The 13,546-nt window shown below is 58.0% G+C and overlaps 4 protein-coding genes across 4 annotated transcripts; 1 reads left to right on the forward strand and 3 right to left on the reverse strand.

Annotated features, from left to right (window-relative positions):
* Window positions 1–769: 769 nt before the first annotated feature.
* On the forward strand, window positions 770–1,812 carry SPSK_07735 (uncharacterized protein; the record flags this gene model as incomplete). The annotated part of the gene is made up of 3 exons (XM_016734392.1): window positions 770–981; window positions 1,053–1,365; window positions 1,387–1,812. The coding sequence occupies 3 exons, from the start codon at window positions 770–772 to the stop codon at window positions 1,810–1,812; spliced, it is 951 nt and encodes a 316-aa protein (XP_016591540.1).
* Window positions 1,813–2,584: 772 nt separating this feature from the next.
* Window positions 2,585–5,529, reverse strand: SPSK_06992 (transitional endoplasmic reticulum ATPase; the record flags this gene model as incomplete). Its single annotated transcript, XM_016733662.1, has 5 exons — window positions 2,585–4,681; window positions 4,751–5,000; window positions 5,105–5,160; window positions 5,293–5,320; window positions 5,468–5,529. The coding sequence occupies 5 exons, from the start codon at window positions 5,527–5,529 to the stop codon at window positions 2,585–2,587; spliced, it is 2,493 nt and encodes an 830-aa protein (XP_016591541.1).
* Window positions 5,530–6,877: 1,348 nt separating this feature from the next.
* Window positions 6,878–7,400, reverse strand: SPSK_08047 (uncharacterized protein; the record flags this gene model as incomplete). Its single annotated transcript, XM_016734697.1, has 2 exons — window positions 6,878–7,268; window positions 7,330–7,400. The coding sequence occupies 2 exons, from the start codon at window positions 7,398–7,400 to the stop codon at window positions 6,878–6,880; spliced, it is 462 nt and encodes a 153-aa protein (XP_016591542.1).
* A 1,540-nt stretch (window positions 7,401–8,940) lies between these two features.
* SPSK_06892 (uncharacterized protein) lies at window positions 8,941–12,987 on the reverse strand (the record flags this gene model as incomplete). Its single annotated transcript, XM_016733564.1, has 1 exon — window positions 8,941–12,987. One exon carries the CDS (start codon window positions 12,985–12,987, stop codon window positions 8,941–8,943), a length of 4,047 nt encoding a protein of 1,348 aa, XP_016591543.1.
* Window positions 12,988–13,546: the final 559 nt, after the last annotated feature.

Consider the following 13,546-nt stretch of genomic DNA (forward strand, 5'->3'; position numbering starts at 1 on the left):
CCCCCAAACGAACCACTAACATGCAGTGAAAAAAACCCTATCCAAACGCCATTACTGCTTGTTCGACAGCTCGGCATTCGACCACTTTCCCTTTTCCCTACGCATCGCAAGGTTCAATCAACCGCAATCCACAAATTGACCACAGCCACCGACGACGGGCCTTTCCTCTTCCCGACAGTATCTCTCTTTGCTTCTCCGGCCGACGAGGATAGCGACAGACCCCAACTGCGAATCGACGAGCTGGCTGTTTGTCTTGTCCACGTCCTTTCTACAAACGTCCCTCTCAAGTCCAACCATCCCTGCGAATCTACGACGTATCCAATAGACGATCTAAACTGCGAAAACGGCACCACGAACAATTTGAAAGTTCAACTTTGGGGGTCTACATCACAATAAAGAGGACAAGCGAGAACAACACTAAAGATCAGTCCGGCCAGAACTCGGAACTGTCAGCTCTATTGTCCCTTTATACAATTTCGTTTTTGTCTCCTTTTGATTTTCTGTGTTGTTCTCGCGACGGCCAGGTTCCACCCGAGATCGCTTCCCATAGTGCACTTTACACGACCTCATTTCTTTCCAGAGCTCTCTTTCGCAAGGGAGCTTGAATTCGGGACACCCATACACGACCGAACAAAATTACGAAACGAGTAACAGAAGAGGGCACAACCAAGGTTGCTCGAGTTAGAGGTATCTCGTGGGGGGATTTTGGGAAGAACCTGGGGCATGAAAAGAGGGCACACTCGACGAACCACACACACAGACTGCCAACATGCCGACAGCCACGTCAAGTGGTGCCGCCGCAGCGGGCAGCAGTAACGGTGCTGGTGCTGGCGGCGCGGCTTCTGGGGCGACTGTTACGTCCACGCCGTCCACCCCGGTGAAGGTGCCGTCGGCGGCTGCGAGTTATACGCCGGCTACCCTCGACCCGGACCTGCGCTCCCAGATCAACATGGTCCTCATCCGTGACGGCCATGTCGGCCGGTAGGTCCCCTTCACTCCTTCACCCTTCCCCACCAACTCTCTTTTGGAGCGGTCACTAACACCACCACCAGCATCCAAGACTACCTCTTGCACATCCTCAACGCCGACACCTCCAACTGGCCGGCCACTGTGCAGGCGCATGCCCTGCAACTGCTCCGGTCGGGCGAGTTCTCCAATTTTCCGGCGCTGATGAACCGCATCATGGACGACATCCGGCACGACACCAGTACGGCCGCCCATGGTGCGGCCAACGGCGCCGCCAGCACGAACGGCAACGGCAACGGCGCAAACACCAAAGTAAAACCGGGCCAGCCGGGGTCGCTGGCGCTGCCGCAGAGCGTGATTGACGAGGCGTTGCGGGCGACGCGGGAGAGCTTGGACATGGTGTGCGAGATTGAGGAGTAGGCCACCGAAGCCATCGGCACCGATAACGGGACGGGCCCGGAGGACGGGTGCATCGGCGCGAGGGCAACCGTGCCGTCCCCCGACACCGGTGACGATGCGGCGTTGTCGTCTGGCACCGGGGACGGTGAGGTCGACGGCGACTACGAAGACGAGGAAGACGACGAAGACGACGAAGACGAGGAAGACGACGGCGACTACGAAGGCGAGGAAGACGAGGAAGACGAGGAAGACGAGGAAGACGAGGAAGATGAGGAAGACGAGGAAGACGAGGAAGACGAGGAAGACGAGGAAGACGAGGAAGACGAGGAAGACGAGGAAGACGAGGAAGACGAGGAAGACGAGGAAGACGAGGAAGACGAGGAAGACGAGGAAGACGAGGAAGACGAGGACGGCGAGTATGGCGTATGGAATGGGTCGTGCTTTTAAGTTGGTCACGGTGGTGTTTTTATTGGGTGTATACCTGTTTTTGTGTGTTTATCCATTGTCACGACACAATTTCTTGGTCTTGGGGGCGTTTTTTGTCATGACTGGGGACCTGTATACTTTTCCAGTATTGTGTGAGGCAGAATCACACCAGGGTCTTTTCTGTCTGGACCCTCTGTTTAGCTCATTCGTTTGGTGTTTTGTCTTTCGTCTTGACGTTCATTTGTGGTGTTTTTGTTTTCGTCTTTCATGCAATAGCTGCCTCACGTGCTACGAGTGGCGAGGTGGTATATGTATGTCGTTCAGTGTTTTTCTCTACGACTGGCAAGATGAAAGTATTACCGCAATATCCACGAGTGTGCATGTAGGCCATTTCCATGCAGTCTTGTAATGCCAAGCAGGTTCAACTTCGGTTGTGGAATAGGAATCGAGTTTAGTAGGAAACAAGGAAACTAGAATACAGCAAATATCGAAGAAAAATAACTGGCAAAGAAGAACAAGCATAGCAGAGGAGAAGTCGTTCGTCTTCCGTGCCATTATTCCTTGAACCCCTGGAAAGCAGAAAACGTACAAAAGAAGAGGAAAGCAAAGCAAAAGCAAAAGCAAAAGCAAAAGCAGCACAAATCAAGGCACATGTCTCATTCTAACTGAAAAAAAGTGAAACGACCCAGAGGTTGTGTCTCTCTACCAAATGCAAATCAAACCTATGTCTTTCCTCATCTAAAAAGCCAGGCGTCCCATGCCCTACACAACATTGCTCCAACAGCACGCAGACTTAGTCGTAGAGCTCGTCGTCCGCGCCGGCATCGCCAAAGCCCTCGGGCGCGGAGCCAGCCGGGTTGGTGGCGCCGGCCGAGTCGATGCCGCCCTCGGGGAACTTAAAGTACGAGCCGGGACCGGCGTTCTTCATCTGCTGCGAGAAAGCCTCGTACCGGCGGATCTCCACGTCCGTGACGGAGCGGCGGGCCATCTGCATGGCCTCCTCAAAGTGGCGCTTGGCCAGCTCGGGAACCGTGTCCTCGAGGTCCTCGTCCATCTCGACATCCTCGCCGGCGGCCTCGGCGGCCTTGGTGCGCTCAATGTCGGCAGTAATGGACTCCTTGATGGCCAGCTTGACGGCGCGCTGGGCAATGAAGCCCAGATCGGCACCGGAGAAGCCGTGCGTCTTGGAGGCAATGTACTGCAGGTCGACGTCGTCCGCAACGGGCGTCTTGCGCAGCTGGGCCTTGAGGATGCCCAGACGGCCGGCCTCGTCGGGCAGGGGCACATAGATGAGCGAGTCCAGACGGCCGGGACGGCACAGGGCAGGGTCAAGCTGCTCGGGACGGTTGGTGGCGCCAATGACAAAGACGTTCTTCTTGGAGGTCATGCCGTCCATCTCCGTCAGGAGCTGGTTGACGACACGGTCCGACGCACCGCCGGCATCGCCGACCGAGCCACCACGGGCCTTGGCAATCGAATCCAGCTCGTCGAGGAAGACGACGCAGGGCGCGGCCGCACGGGCCTTGTCAAAGATGTCGCGGATGTTGCTCTCGGACTCGCCGAACCACATGCTCAGAAGCTCGGGACCCTTGACCGAGATGAAGTTGGCCGCGCACTCGTTGGCGACGGCCTTGGCCAGCAGCGTTTTACCGGTACCAGGCGGACCATAGAAGAGCACACCGCGGGACGGCGACATGCCAAACTTGAGGAACTTCTCGGGGTGGTCCACAGGGTACTGGACGCTCTCCTTGAGCTCCTGCTTGACCGTCTCCAGGCCACCAATGTCGTCCCAGCGGACGTTGGGCACCTCGACCACGGCGACCTCGCGCAGGGCCGACGGGTTGGACACGCCCAGGGCGAAGCGGAAGTTCTCCATGGTGACACCGAGAGAGTCGAGGACCTCGGCGTCGATGGTGTCCTCGTCGAGGTCGATGAGGTCCATCTTCTCGCGGATCTGCTGCATGGCACCCTCGGAACACAAAGCGGCCAAGTCGGAACCGACGTAGCCGTGCGTCTCGGCGGCGATCTGCTCCAGGTCGACGTCGTCAGCCAGCTTCATGTTCTTGGTGTGGATCTGCAGGATCTCCAGACGGCCAGTGGGGTCGGGGACGCCAATATCGACCTCGCGGTCGAAGCGACCGAAACGACGCAGGGCAGGGTCGATGGAGTTGGGGCGGTTGGTGGCGGCCATGACGACGACGTTGGAGCGGGCCTTCATGCCGTCCATGAGGGTGAGCAGCTGCGAGACGACACGGCGCTCGACCTCGCCGTTGGTCTTCTCACGCTTGGGGGCGATGGAGTCGATCTCGTCGATGAAGATGATGGCAGGCGAGTTCTTCTCGGCCTCCTCGAAGGCTTTGCGCAGATTGGACTCGGACTCGCCAGCCATCTTGGACATAATCTCGGGGCCGTTGATGAGGAAGAAGAAGGCGCCCGTCTCGTTGGCGACGGCGCGGGCCATCAGCGTCTTACCGGTACCAGGGGGACCGTAGAGAAGCACACCGCGGGGCGGCTTGATACCAATGGACTTGAAGAGCTGGGGGTGCCGCAGCGGCAGCTCAACCATCTCGCGAATCTGGGCCATCTGCTTGCGGCAGCCGCCAATGTCGTCGTAGCCGACCTCATTCAGGTTGTTCTCCTCCTCGTCGCGCTGGATGGGGTCGCCCTCGCAGTGGATGACGGTGTCCTGGGCGACAATGCCGTACTCTGGGGGGTCGACCTCGACGACCTTGAACTCTACCTGCCGCATACCACCGCGCACGGTGAACAGGTCGCCTTGGCGGACGGGCCGGTAGGCCTCGCGGAAGTAGGGGGCAAGGAAGACGTCGAACAGTGAGCCGGTCAGGCCCTCGACGGTGTCGGCAATCGGGAGAACAGCAATACGCTTGGCCTATAGGACGAGGTTCGTGGTTAGTGAAGGTTCGTAGTTTTGGCATAGGAAGGTGGCGGTGCTCCTTACGTATTTGATGTCTGGGCAGGGGTGGATGGTGACGACATCGCCGTGCTTGACGCGCAGGTTGTGGCGGGCCACACGGGTGAGGCGGGCACTGCCCTCGTCCAGCTCGTCGTCGGACAGGACAATCAGGACGGTGTCCTTCCGCTTCTTGCCGCGGACAAGGACGGCGTCGCCGCGGAAGAGCTGCAGGGTGTCCATGGTGCTGGGCGCCAGCATGATGATGGAGTTGTCATCGTTGGTGGAGTCGGTGACGCTGTGTGTGTGTGTTAGCAATCTGGTATGCTAAAATACAAGCGAAGATGGTGCGGCCACTTGGGGCGATGTCGGCCATCGGAGTTTGTATGTGGCTGTACGTACAGGAGCTGGTTGGGCTTCTTCTTCTTCTTCAGGATGGCGGTGGCAGTATCGTCTTCCTGTCGAGGCTGTTAGCATACATGGTTGATGGTTTTTGTCTTTGTCGGAAACAGAGGACAATGGTCGTCGCTCAAGGTCGTCGTCGTTGTCGTCCCGCAGGGACAAGCGTGAAAGATCCGAGGTTTACTCACATCGCGGCGGTCGGCTCCAGAAGCATCGCTGTGGTGAGGGACAACACGTTAGCATGCTGCGCAAAGAAGAAGCGGACACAAGCCTGCGCCCCGGAGAAGCCGGGAGGCGGGGGCAGAGCTGGGCAAAAACCATCTCGAGACGAGATGTAGGAGCAATGGCAGGCAGTGCACTTACTTGAGGTTGACCTTGTGCTTCTTGGGCGCAACGTCCGGCTTGACGTCCGGATGGTCAGACATGATGACGGATGGGGACTGAGGCTGGAAACAAGGTGTGACGATGACGATAGGAAAACAGGGCGTCCTCGAGGTGTCAAGGCGGAGGCTGGGCGAGAATGGAGAAATGGAGGATGAGGCTCCACGGGCAAAGCAAGAGGGAAGCGAAGCTCTCTTGCACGTTCGGCGTGGGAGGTACAAAGGGAGGAAGCAGTTGAAACACAATAGAGTTGCAGGAACTCAACGGGTTTCAACAAAAGAGGAAAAAGGAGCTGTGGTTGGAAGTAGAGTTGGTGGGAGAAAAAGAATGGAGATAGGAGAGAGAGGAAGGAGATAAAAGAGTTGGATGGAGATGATGCTGAAGGAGGTACGAAATAGAAGACAAGCGAAATGGTTGGAAGGAATTATTACCGTGTGGCCAGACAGGCAGGAACGGATACTACGCTTGCATCTGTCTGCCTGTAGGAGCGTTAGCTGTTAGGAGCCCGTGGTGCGCCCCGGCAGCACAATGGCCAGAATGGGGCGGACAGGCGAGACAATGCGCTGCGTTTCGGGCAGCGGCAGGCGTTGTCCGGCCAGAGACGGCGGGCACGTCAATGTAGCCGGTGCATACAAATTGGGTGGTGGGGGTACATGGTGCTAGGCACTGCTGGGATGACGACTTGCCCTTTTGCCTGGATGACTTGGCTTCGCTGCAAGGCGGCGAGTGGACTGTTGCCCACCTAACTTTACTCCGTTAGCTACTGTGTAGGCTTGACTCCCCCAAAGTGGGCCCCGTTCTACAAGGCGGAGGGGACGGAACAGAGGGTCACAGAGGCAAAAGTGGCCCAAGCTTTCAGCCCGCTGCTTGCTTAGAAGCTTCCAAGACGTTCCACCAATGCTTTGCTGGCCTCTTCTGTTTGGTGCTGGCAGACGGTTCGTCGTTTGCTGACTGATTTTCGTGTACTGCCAAACTACGACATATCGGGTCCCGTCATTTGCCTCCGCCAGCTGTCAGTCAAGTGGCGGCTATCAATATCCATCGGAAGGCGACGAAATTCACTTGGGCGAGGCTGCGACACGGACCATTAATGATCTAGTTTGAACTCAATAGCGATAGGAACTTGGTAGGTTATACTGCAGAGTGAATAAACGAAAGTTTACTCGCAGATGATTTACGACCTCCCCGACAAGATAAAACAACAGCCGCAGGAAACAGAGCCATCCTCCTCGGTCGAGTGAAACCTTTCGACGTGTCACTTGTTACTGGTTCGACCACTCCGGCCTCTCTTGACAGATCTTCTCATTGTCCCTCGCGTCTCAGCTCTCGACTCTCTTCCTAGACAACCCATTGCCTTGGCTAGGTTCCCATGCTTGGCGTCTCCACGTGTGCCTAGACCTGCCACATTTTGAGTTCCGTCTTGCTTAGCGGCCACGTGTGAACCTTTTTGTGGTTTACGTCCGCGAGGCCGGGCGCGACACCACCGATGACGGCGGCACCGGTGGCTGCGTCGGGGAGTTCGAACTCGATGTGGGTGGGGTAGCTGGGAACGGCAACACAGCCGTTGGCCATGCCGTTGGCCATGCCGTTGGCCATGCCGTTGGCCATGCCGTTCGGGACGCCGTTCACGAGGCCCAACACACTGCTGACGGATGCCAGGGCAGACACGCCGACGCGGGGCCTGCCGGTGGCGACAAGACGTTCGTACTGGTCAGTGTGGGCGAGGAACGACTCGTAGAACCAGGCCTGGATGGCGGAGGGGCTCGACGAGCGGGTGTGGAGACTGCACAGTCAGTATTTGCGTACATGTTGTTCTGAGATACGTTGGGCGTGGGAGCACATACCTGGATGACGACGATGTTCGGGAGGCACGAGAGCCTGCCGTGGCCACCATGGACGAGACACGGGACAGCATGATTGTTTGGTTGTTCGTCGGCCTGAACCGATACGGCAACAAAACAAGCGTAGAACTACTGTAGAGGGGGGTCGTATTGGATGCCTGTGACGAGAAGGCTGTGATCGGTGTGGGTTGTGAGGCAAACTGAAGGGAAGAAAGAGGCGCCAAGACGCCGCGAAGTGATCGTGGAGAACGATACAGGCGGACGAGACTGCGCGTGTTCCCGTCTTTGGTTTGGCAAGTGGCGATGCCGTTTCTAATATACCAAACGAGCGCCCAATCTAGACGGGTGCACATTCACAGACTGCACACATGGATTCTCACAGCCTCGCTCGCACTCTGTTGCGTCACAAACACCAATACTGCTCGAGTCAAGTCTTGGCCTCCTGCCGTGTGCTCCCTCCTTTCAGGAGCACACACAACATCGAGACAGTCAGGTTGATTTACTAGGCTGTTTTTGTGCACATTCAACGAAGCACAACGTTGTAGAAAGGAGACTGCTGCATGGCACACAGGAGACACTCGAAATGCGCCTTAGAAGGCATGAAGGAGACCAACCCAATGACAGCTTGGAACTGCCTTCTTTTCCCTTCAATACCCATACAACGCCCTGCAACACCCCCTGTAAATCCCTCCTGGACGACATGGCCGCCGCCCTTTTCGGGTGTAATTTACGCGACCTTCCAACAGGCCTTCTGCCACACGACGGGCACAGCCACGTCCAGACCGTATTTCTGCTCCGGAACGCGACCCGGTGGATGTGTGTATTGGGAAGAAGACAAGAGCTGAAAGTCGCCATTGGCTGATGGGGGCAGCCACAACAAGGCTTTGCGGTTGTTTGATCGTTGAGGGAGGCCGAAGTGAAGACATTAGCGGAACAACTCATAAGGCAGTGACTGCCACCACCATAATTTCACCAGGAACAAAGTGCAACAGTCGACTTGTTGGTTTGCTTCTTGGTCTGCAACCACCCAACCGCCCAGACGGATCAGACGGTCACTCCCGAGAGTGGTAATTGGCCCGTTGGCTGCTGCCGGCCCAAGGGGTGACCCAAGCTAACGCTGCTTGTTGTTTGCGCCCTGGTTGGCCTCATATCTGCCTTGGTCATATCGCCAGAAACGGAGGACGAACGCAAAGAGACAAATGAAAGTATGTTAAGCGTGTGCTGTATTTGGTAACAAACAAAAAGAACAAGGTATCACTCGATCGGTCGGGTCAAAGGGGATCGACGACAAAAACAAAACCGGCCAAAAGACAACCCAAAATAACGCCCGAAACACCACCAATTCGAGCAGTAGCCCACGCAAAGAGGAACCAACGAGAAGATGTAAATGACAAAAGAAAATCAAAACAGACAGACTCCCCATTTTCTCCTTGTCTCCTTTCTCTCTACCCTACTACCCTCCCAAATATTAACATTAAACTGCGTGTGCAAGTATCGCCCTCTTCTCGATTTTGTCCGTTGAGAAAATGCCGTGTCCGCAGGCAAACGCAAAGCGCCACTGTGAGATATGTACTTTTTGTTTCGACGCCCCACGGCCCCCTCTGAGCCTGTGACTTAGATAAAGGCCCGGATGCCGCTGCTCGCCGCGGACGCTAGAGACGCCTGCGTCATCTTCGGGTCCTTGGGGTACTTGGACATGGCTACGCCGATGCTCGACGCACTGCCGTCGCTGCCGTGGCCGACGACATCACCACCACCGTCGTGCGCGTGATAGGTCCCGTCGCCTGCCACAAAGGGCGGCGGGTACTCGTAGTCGTTGCTCGTCATCGCGTACGGAGACTCGCCATAGTACGACGATGGGTGGCGGTAGCCGCGGCCCTCCAGAGCCAAGTCGTTGTCCTCGTCGTTGCTGCTGCCGGCGCTGCCGGGCTCGCGGTACATTTGCGTCTCGGGTGTCAGGTACGCCGCGGTGCGCGGGCTGGCAGCGACGTCGTCATGCGACGATGGGCTTGCGCCGGCCGCCGTTTTCGCTCTCTGCTGGGTTTGTGCATGAGTCTGGGCCTGGGCTTGCGCCTGCGCCTGAGCATGGGCCTCGGCTTGAGCTGCCCGCGCACGCGCCTGGGCCTGGTGTTGCGCCGCCGACCCAGGGCTGCCCGTGTGGATCTGCTGTGGCCGTGCAAAAGCGTATGGCAGGCCGACGCCCGTAGCGGGCGTCGGCGGCTCGTTGCTGCTGGCATCGGTGGCCGTCGCTGTCGCCGTGGTCGTGGCTGCGCCGTGGCCGTAGTGACTCAGAGGCCCGGCCGCCGCCCGCTGCCCCGGCAGCACATACTCGTAGAGGCTGGTCCAGTTGGGCTCGCTCGACGAAGGGAGCGTCTCCCACGAGTTGGACGACGCCGCGTACAGGCCGTTGTCGTCGCTGTCGCGGCGCATCTGTTGGCGGCTGTCCAGGCTGCGCCCGCTGGAAGGCGTTCCTGTGGACAACAACAGCAAGCTGCGGACCTCCTCCATGGCCGCCGAGATGCCGCTCATGCCGCTGCTGCCACTCGTGGGCCGGCGGCTGCTCAAGGAGCTGGCAATGTCTTGCGACAAATCGGTGGCGTCGCGCTCCGCCCTAGATGGCGCCAAAAAGGCCGGCTGTGGCGGGTCGAGCCGGATGGCCTCGTCGGCCGCAAAGTCGCTGCCGTTCAGTATGCTCTCGCCGTCGTCATCGTCTTCGTCACCGTCGTCATCGTCACTAAAGTGCATGGGGTTGTATCCTTGCTGCCGGCGGTCAAGGACGCCGGTACGGGGTGTTTGGATGCTGGACGCTCCATTTCTGCTCGTCACAGCGCCCGAAGCCCGACTGCCCGGTTTTGAGTCACGGTTCCACCGCGCGCTGCCCGGTTGCGGCGACTCTTCGTTGATGCGTTGGACGCTGCCAATGAACACGGGGCGCGGCTTGTAAGGCTGTGCAGTCGTAATCCGGCCAATGGTCACGCTACCCAAGTCGGTATCGAACGAGGCTGCGTCGGGTGATGGGTAGCTGCTGGGGCCCGTCGTCGAGAAGCGCTTCAGAGCCGACCGTGCTTTGCCCACTGGCACACCCCACTTGAAACGGTTGGCAATCTTTGACGCGAAGCCCGACAGGAAGCCTCGCCGGCCATTGACTTCGCCCGCCGCCCCGTTTTCCATTGCGTCGTTGGACTCCAGTGTTGACTGCGTCCCATCGGCCACGGCCTGTATCGAGCTCTGCCCGTCGCCATGGCTGACTTGGCCGCTGTGCCATTGGTTGCCGTTGCCGTCGCCGACCACCACGGTGCCCACCGAATCCCGGTCCTCGTCCACAATGGCTTCTTGGCTGTCCAAGACGTGTTCGGGCAATCGGCCACCACCGGCGGCTGAGTTGGCTCGGCTGGCTTCTGCAGCCTGCACGGCAATGTCCAGCTGCATGGGCGTGCTGGTGCGGACGGTCTGCCGTGTGAGCACGGATGCGCTCTTCTTTGTGGACAAGGACGACGAGGCAATGCTGCCGAGAATGCCGAGGGCATCGCGGTGCTGGGCGTCGTCGACAGGGTGGCTCACGTCCGACGCGGCATTGGATTGGTGGCCAGTTTCAGCTGACGAGTTCCGCGAGTGCACGCTGGACATGACGGTCGACGCCTCAAAGGGCCACTGTCCGTTAGCCACTGCATTGGCCCGGTTGCTCCGTGCGCTTCTAGCACCGGATGACGTGGACAGAGACGAGGACGGGCCTCTAGAATGGATGGAGGGCGGCGCAGGGAAGTCGGGAATTTCGCTTTTGCTGTGGCCCGCCACATTGTTGGCCGCCGTGGCCGCCGTGGCCGCCGTGACCACGCCTGCCCTTGTCATCATCGCATCTGTGCTGTGTTCGCTCGACTCGCCTTGGTCGTCGTCGTCGTCCGGGCCGGCCAGAGCCGTGCCCACAGGGATTTCCTCCGCAACAACCTGCATCTTCGCCTTTTCATGTGCAGTTCGCTGGGCTGCGTATGCCTTATTGAGGTTGCTGACCTTGTATTCCTTGTCCAGCGCCCGCATGGACGACCCAATGTCCTCTTGGCCATTGTATGCAAAGCTAAACGGCACAGGGTCGGAAATGTCCTTGTTGGTCAAGTGCTGAGACAACTCGCGGCGCTTCTGGCGTCTCCGGCGCAGGTAGCAGCACGCGATAATTGTGAGAACCAAAGCCAGCAGCAGCGTTGGAATGAGCACGGCGAGCAGGATGGTCTGGGTCGACGACGACGATTTGGGCGCAGCCGCAGATGCAGAAGTGGTGCTCGTCGAGGTCGGTGTGGTTGGCGTAGCAGACGACGAGGAGGAGGCCGTTGCGTTGTTAGACGACGTGCCCGGAAGGATCTGCAACAAAAACGTCTCACTCTCCGTGGCCTTGGAGCTGTCTAGCGTCGCCCGCACGGAGATGGAAATCGACGAGGCGGTTGCCGAAATCGGGACGTCGCCAGACACGACAAGCGTCGAGCTGTCGAATTTGATCCAGTCCTCTTTGGGGTCCGTTTCCACGGCGACTGTGACGCCCTTCGTCTGGACGAGATAGAGTCCCAGGTCAAGATGGAACCCGCTGCCGCGCTGCGCCTGCATGGCGGGCAGTGTGTCGCGGAACACGGTGCCGTTCTCGTCAATGTCGACTTGGAACGTGACATTGACGGAATCGGCCAGGGCATCGGAAAACGAGATGGAGAAGGCCGAGTTTTGGGCCGAGGAGGGCGGCGTACCGCTCAACACCCACGTGGTGGCATCAAACACCAGCCAGTCGGGCGGAGACATGTCGGACAGGACTTTGGCAGTCAGGTCGTTCGGGCCCGCGACCCGGCCGTCGATCTTGATGCCATGCTGCAAACCATCGTACACGAGTTCCTTGCCAGCGGTCGCGTTAAGAACCACAGCTGGTTTGTCGACTGTGATCACGCGCCTTCCCACCACAATCGAAAAGCCAACCGAGGACGCGGAGAACCCAGTCACATCAGACGCAATGAGCTGAAAATTAAACGTTTGTGGAGGCTCGACCAAAGAGTCCGACGGCGGTGTCGTGCCCGAGAATTTGAGTTCTTGCGTGTCAAAGGCGATCCATGAGGGCAGCGGCGAGTTGTCGCCTGAGACGGCGTAATAATTAAGACCAGATCTTGAAAATGCCGACGGCGAGAGGGAAAAGTTAAAGTACTGGTCCGGGTACGCTAGTATGGACGACGGCTCTGAGTACGGAAGGCCCGTGTCGGCCAGCTGCTGGGCAATGGGGATCTTGACGGTCGGTTCCGGATTCCGGGAAACCACCAGAATGACACTCATGGTAGTTGAGCCGGTGCTGTCCGTGGCCACGATTCCAAAGGGGATGCCGGCCACGTCGCCAGAAGGGACGTCATTGTCTTGTGGCGTGCCGTGCAGCCAGCGCTCGCTGGAGTCGAAGAAGAGCCAGCTTGGCGCATTGTATAGGGAATACGTCATGGGGTCCGCCGAAGATGAGGACGAGGTAGCAGCGACAGAAGACGTAAACGTGTTGGCTGCTAAAACAAAAGAGTAGGTCGAGCCAATCCGTGCGACTGGAGGCACCTGGGCATTGAAAGGGAAGCTGATGGTCGGCGAGCTGGAGACAAGCTTGATGAGGCACGCCCAGGCCGCAGCCCGGGTGGCCAGCATCGCAGGCAGCTGCATCTTGCCGCCGCAACGCGCAGGAGACGGTTAACGTTGGTTGACTTCCCAGCTGTTCACAATTGTCGAGTTCCGTGTTGAGGCAGTTTCGGAAGCTATCGAGAATCAAGAAACGAATATCCGGGCATGTGAGCCTGACGATGCGCTGGTGATTAAGATTATTGGATTCGAGATGCGTCGTAATGTTGCTGCTTACAAGAGCAAAGCAAAACTGAAAAATGATAAAGAAAAAAATAATACTGCGGTTGTCGAACGAACGTGGATGTGGTATCTTTGAACAGAAAATGAGTGACAAAACTGAGATGAGAAAGGAAGAGAACGAAACGCGATCGGGAGAAAGGAAACAAAAAAAAATGACAGGAAGGAAGAGAAACAAAACGTGTCGGCAAGAAAGATAGAGAAAACAGATCAGGGCAACGCGGTATCTGTCCAGAGAGAGAGAGTAGACAGACTGTCAGGTATGGGGCGTGACAGGCCTTTCGCAAAGACTCCCTTGGGCCATCGTCGTGATAATTTCTTGAATAGAGGGGGGGCCCAAGGCAAAGAAGCGTAAAAGACTGCA

The sequence above is a fragment of the Sporothrix schenckii genome (genome assembly GCF_000961545.1).
Source record: "Sporothrix schenckii 1099-18 chromosome Unknown Cont41, whole genome shotgun sequence".
In the NCBI taxonomy this organism is placed as follows: domain Eukaryota; kingdom Fungi; phylum Ascomycota; class Sordariomycetes; order Ophiostomatales; family Ophiostomataceae; genus Sporothrix; species Sporothrix schenckii.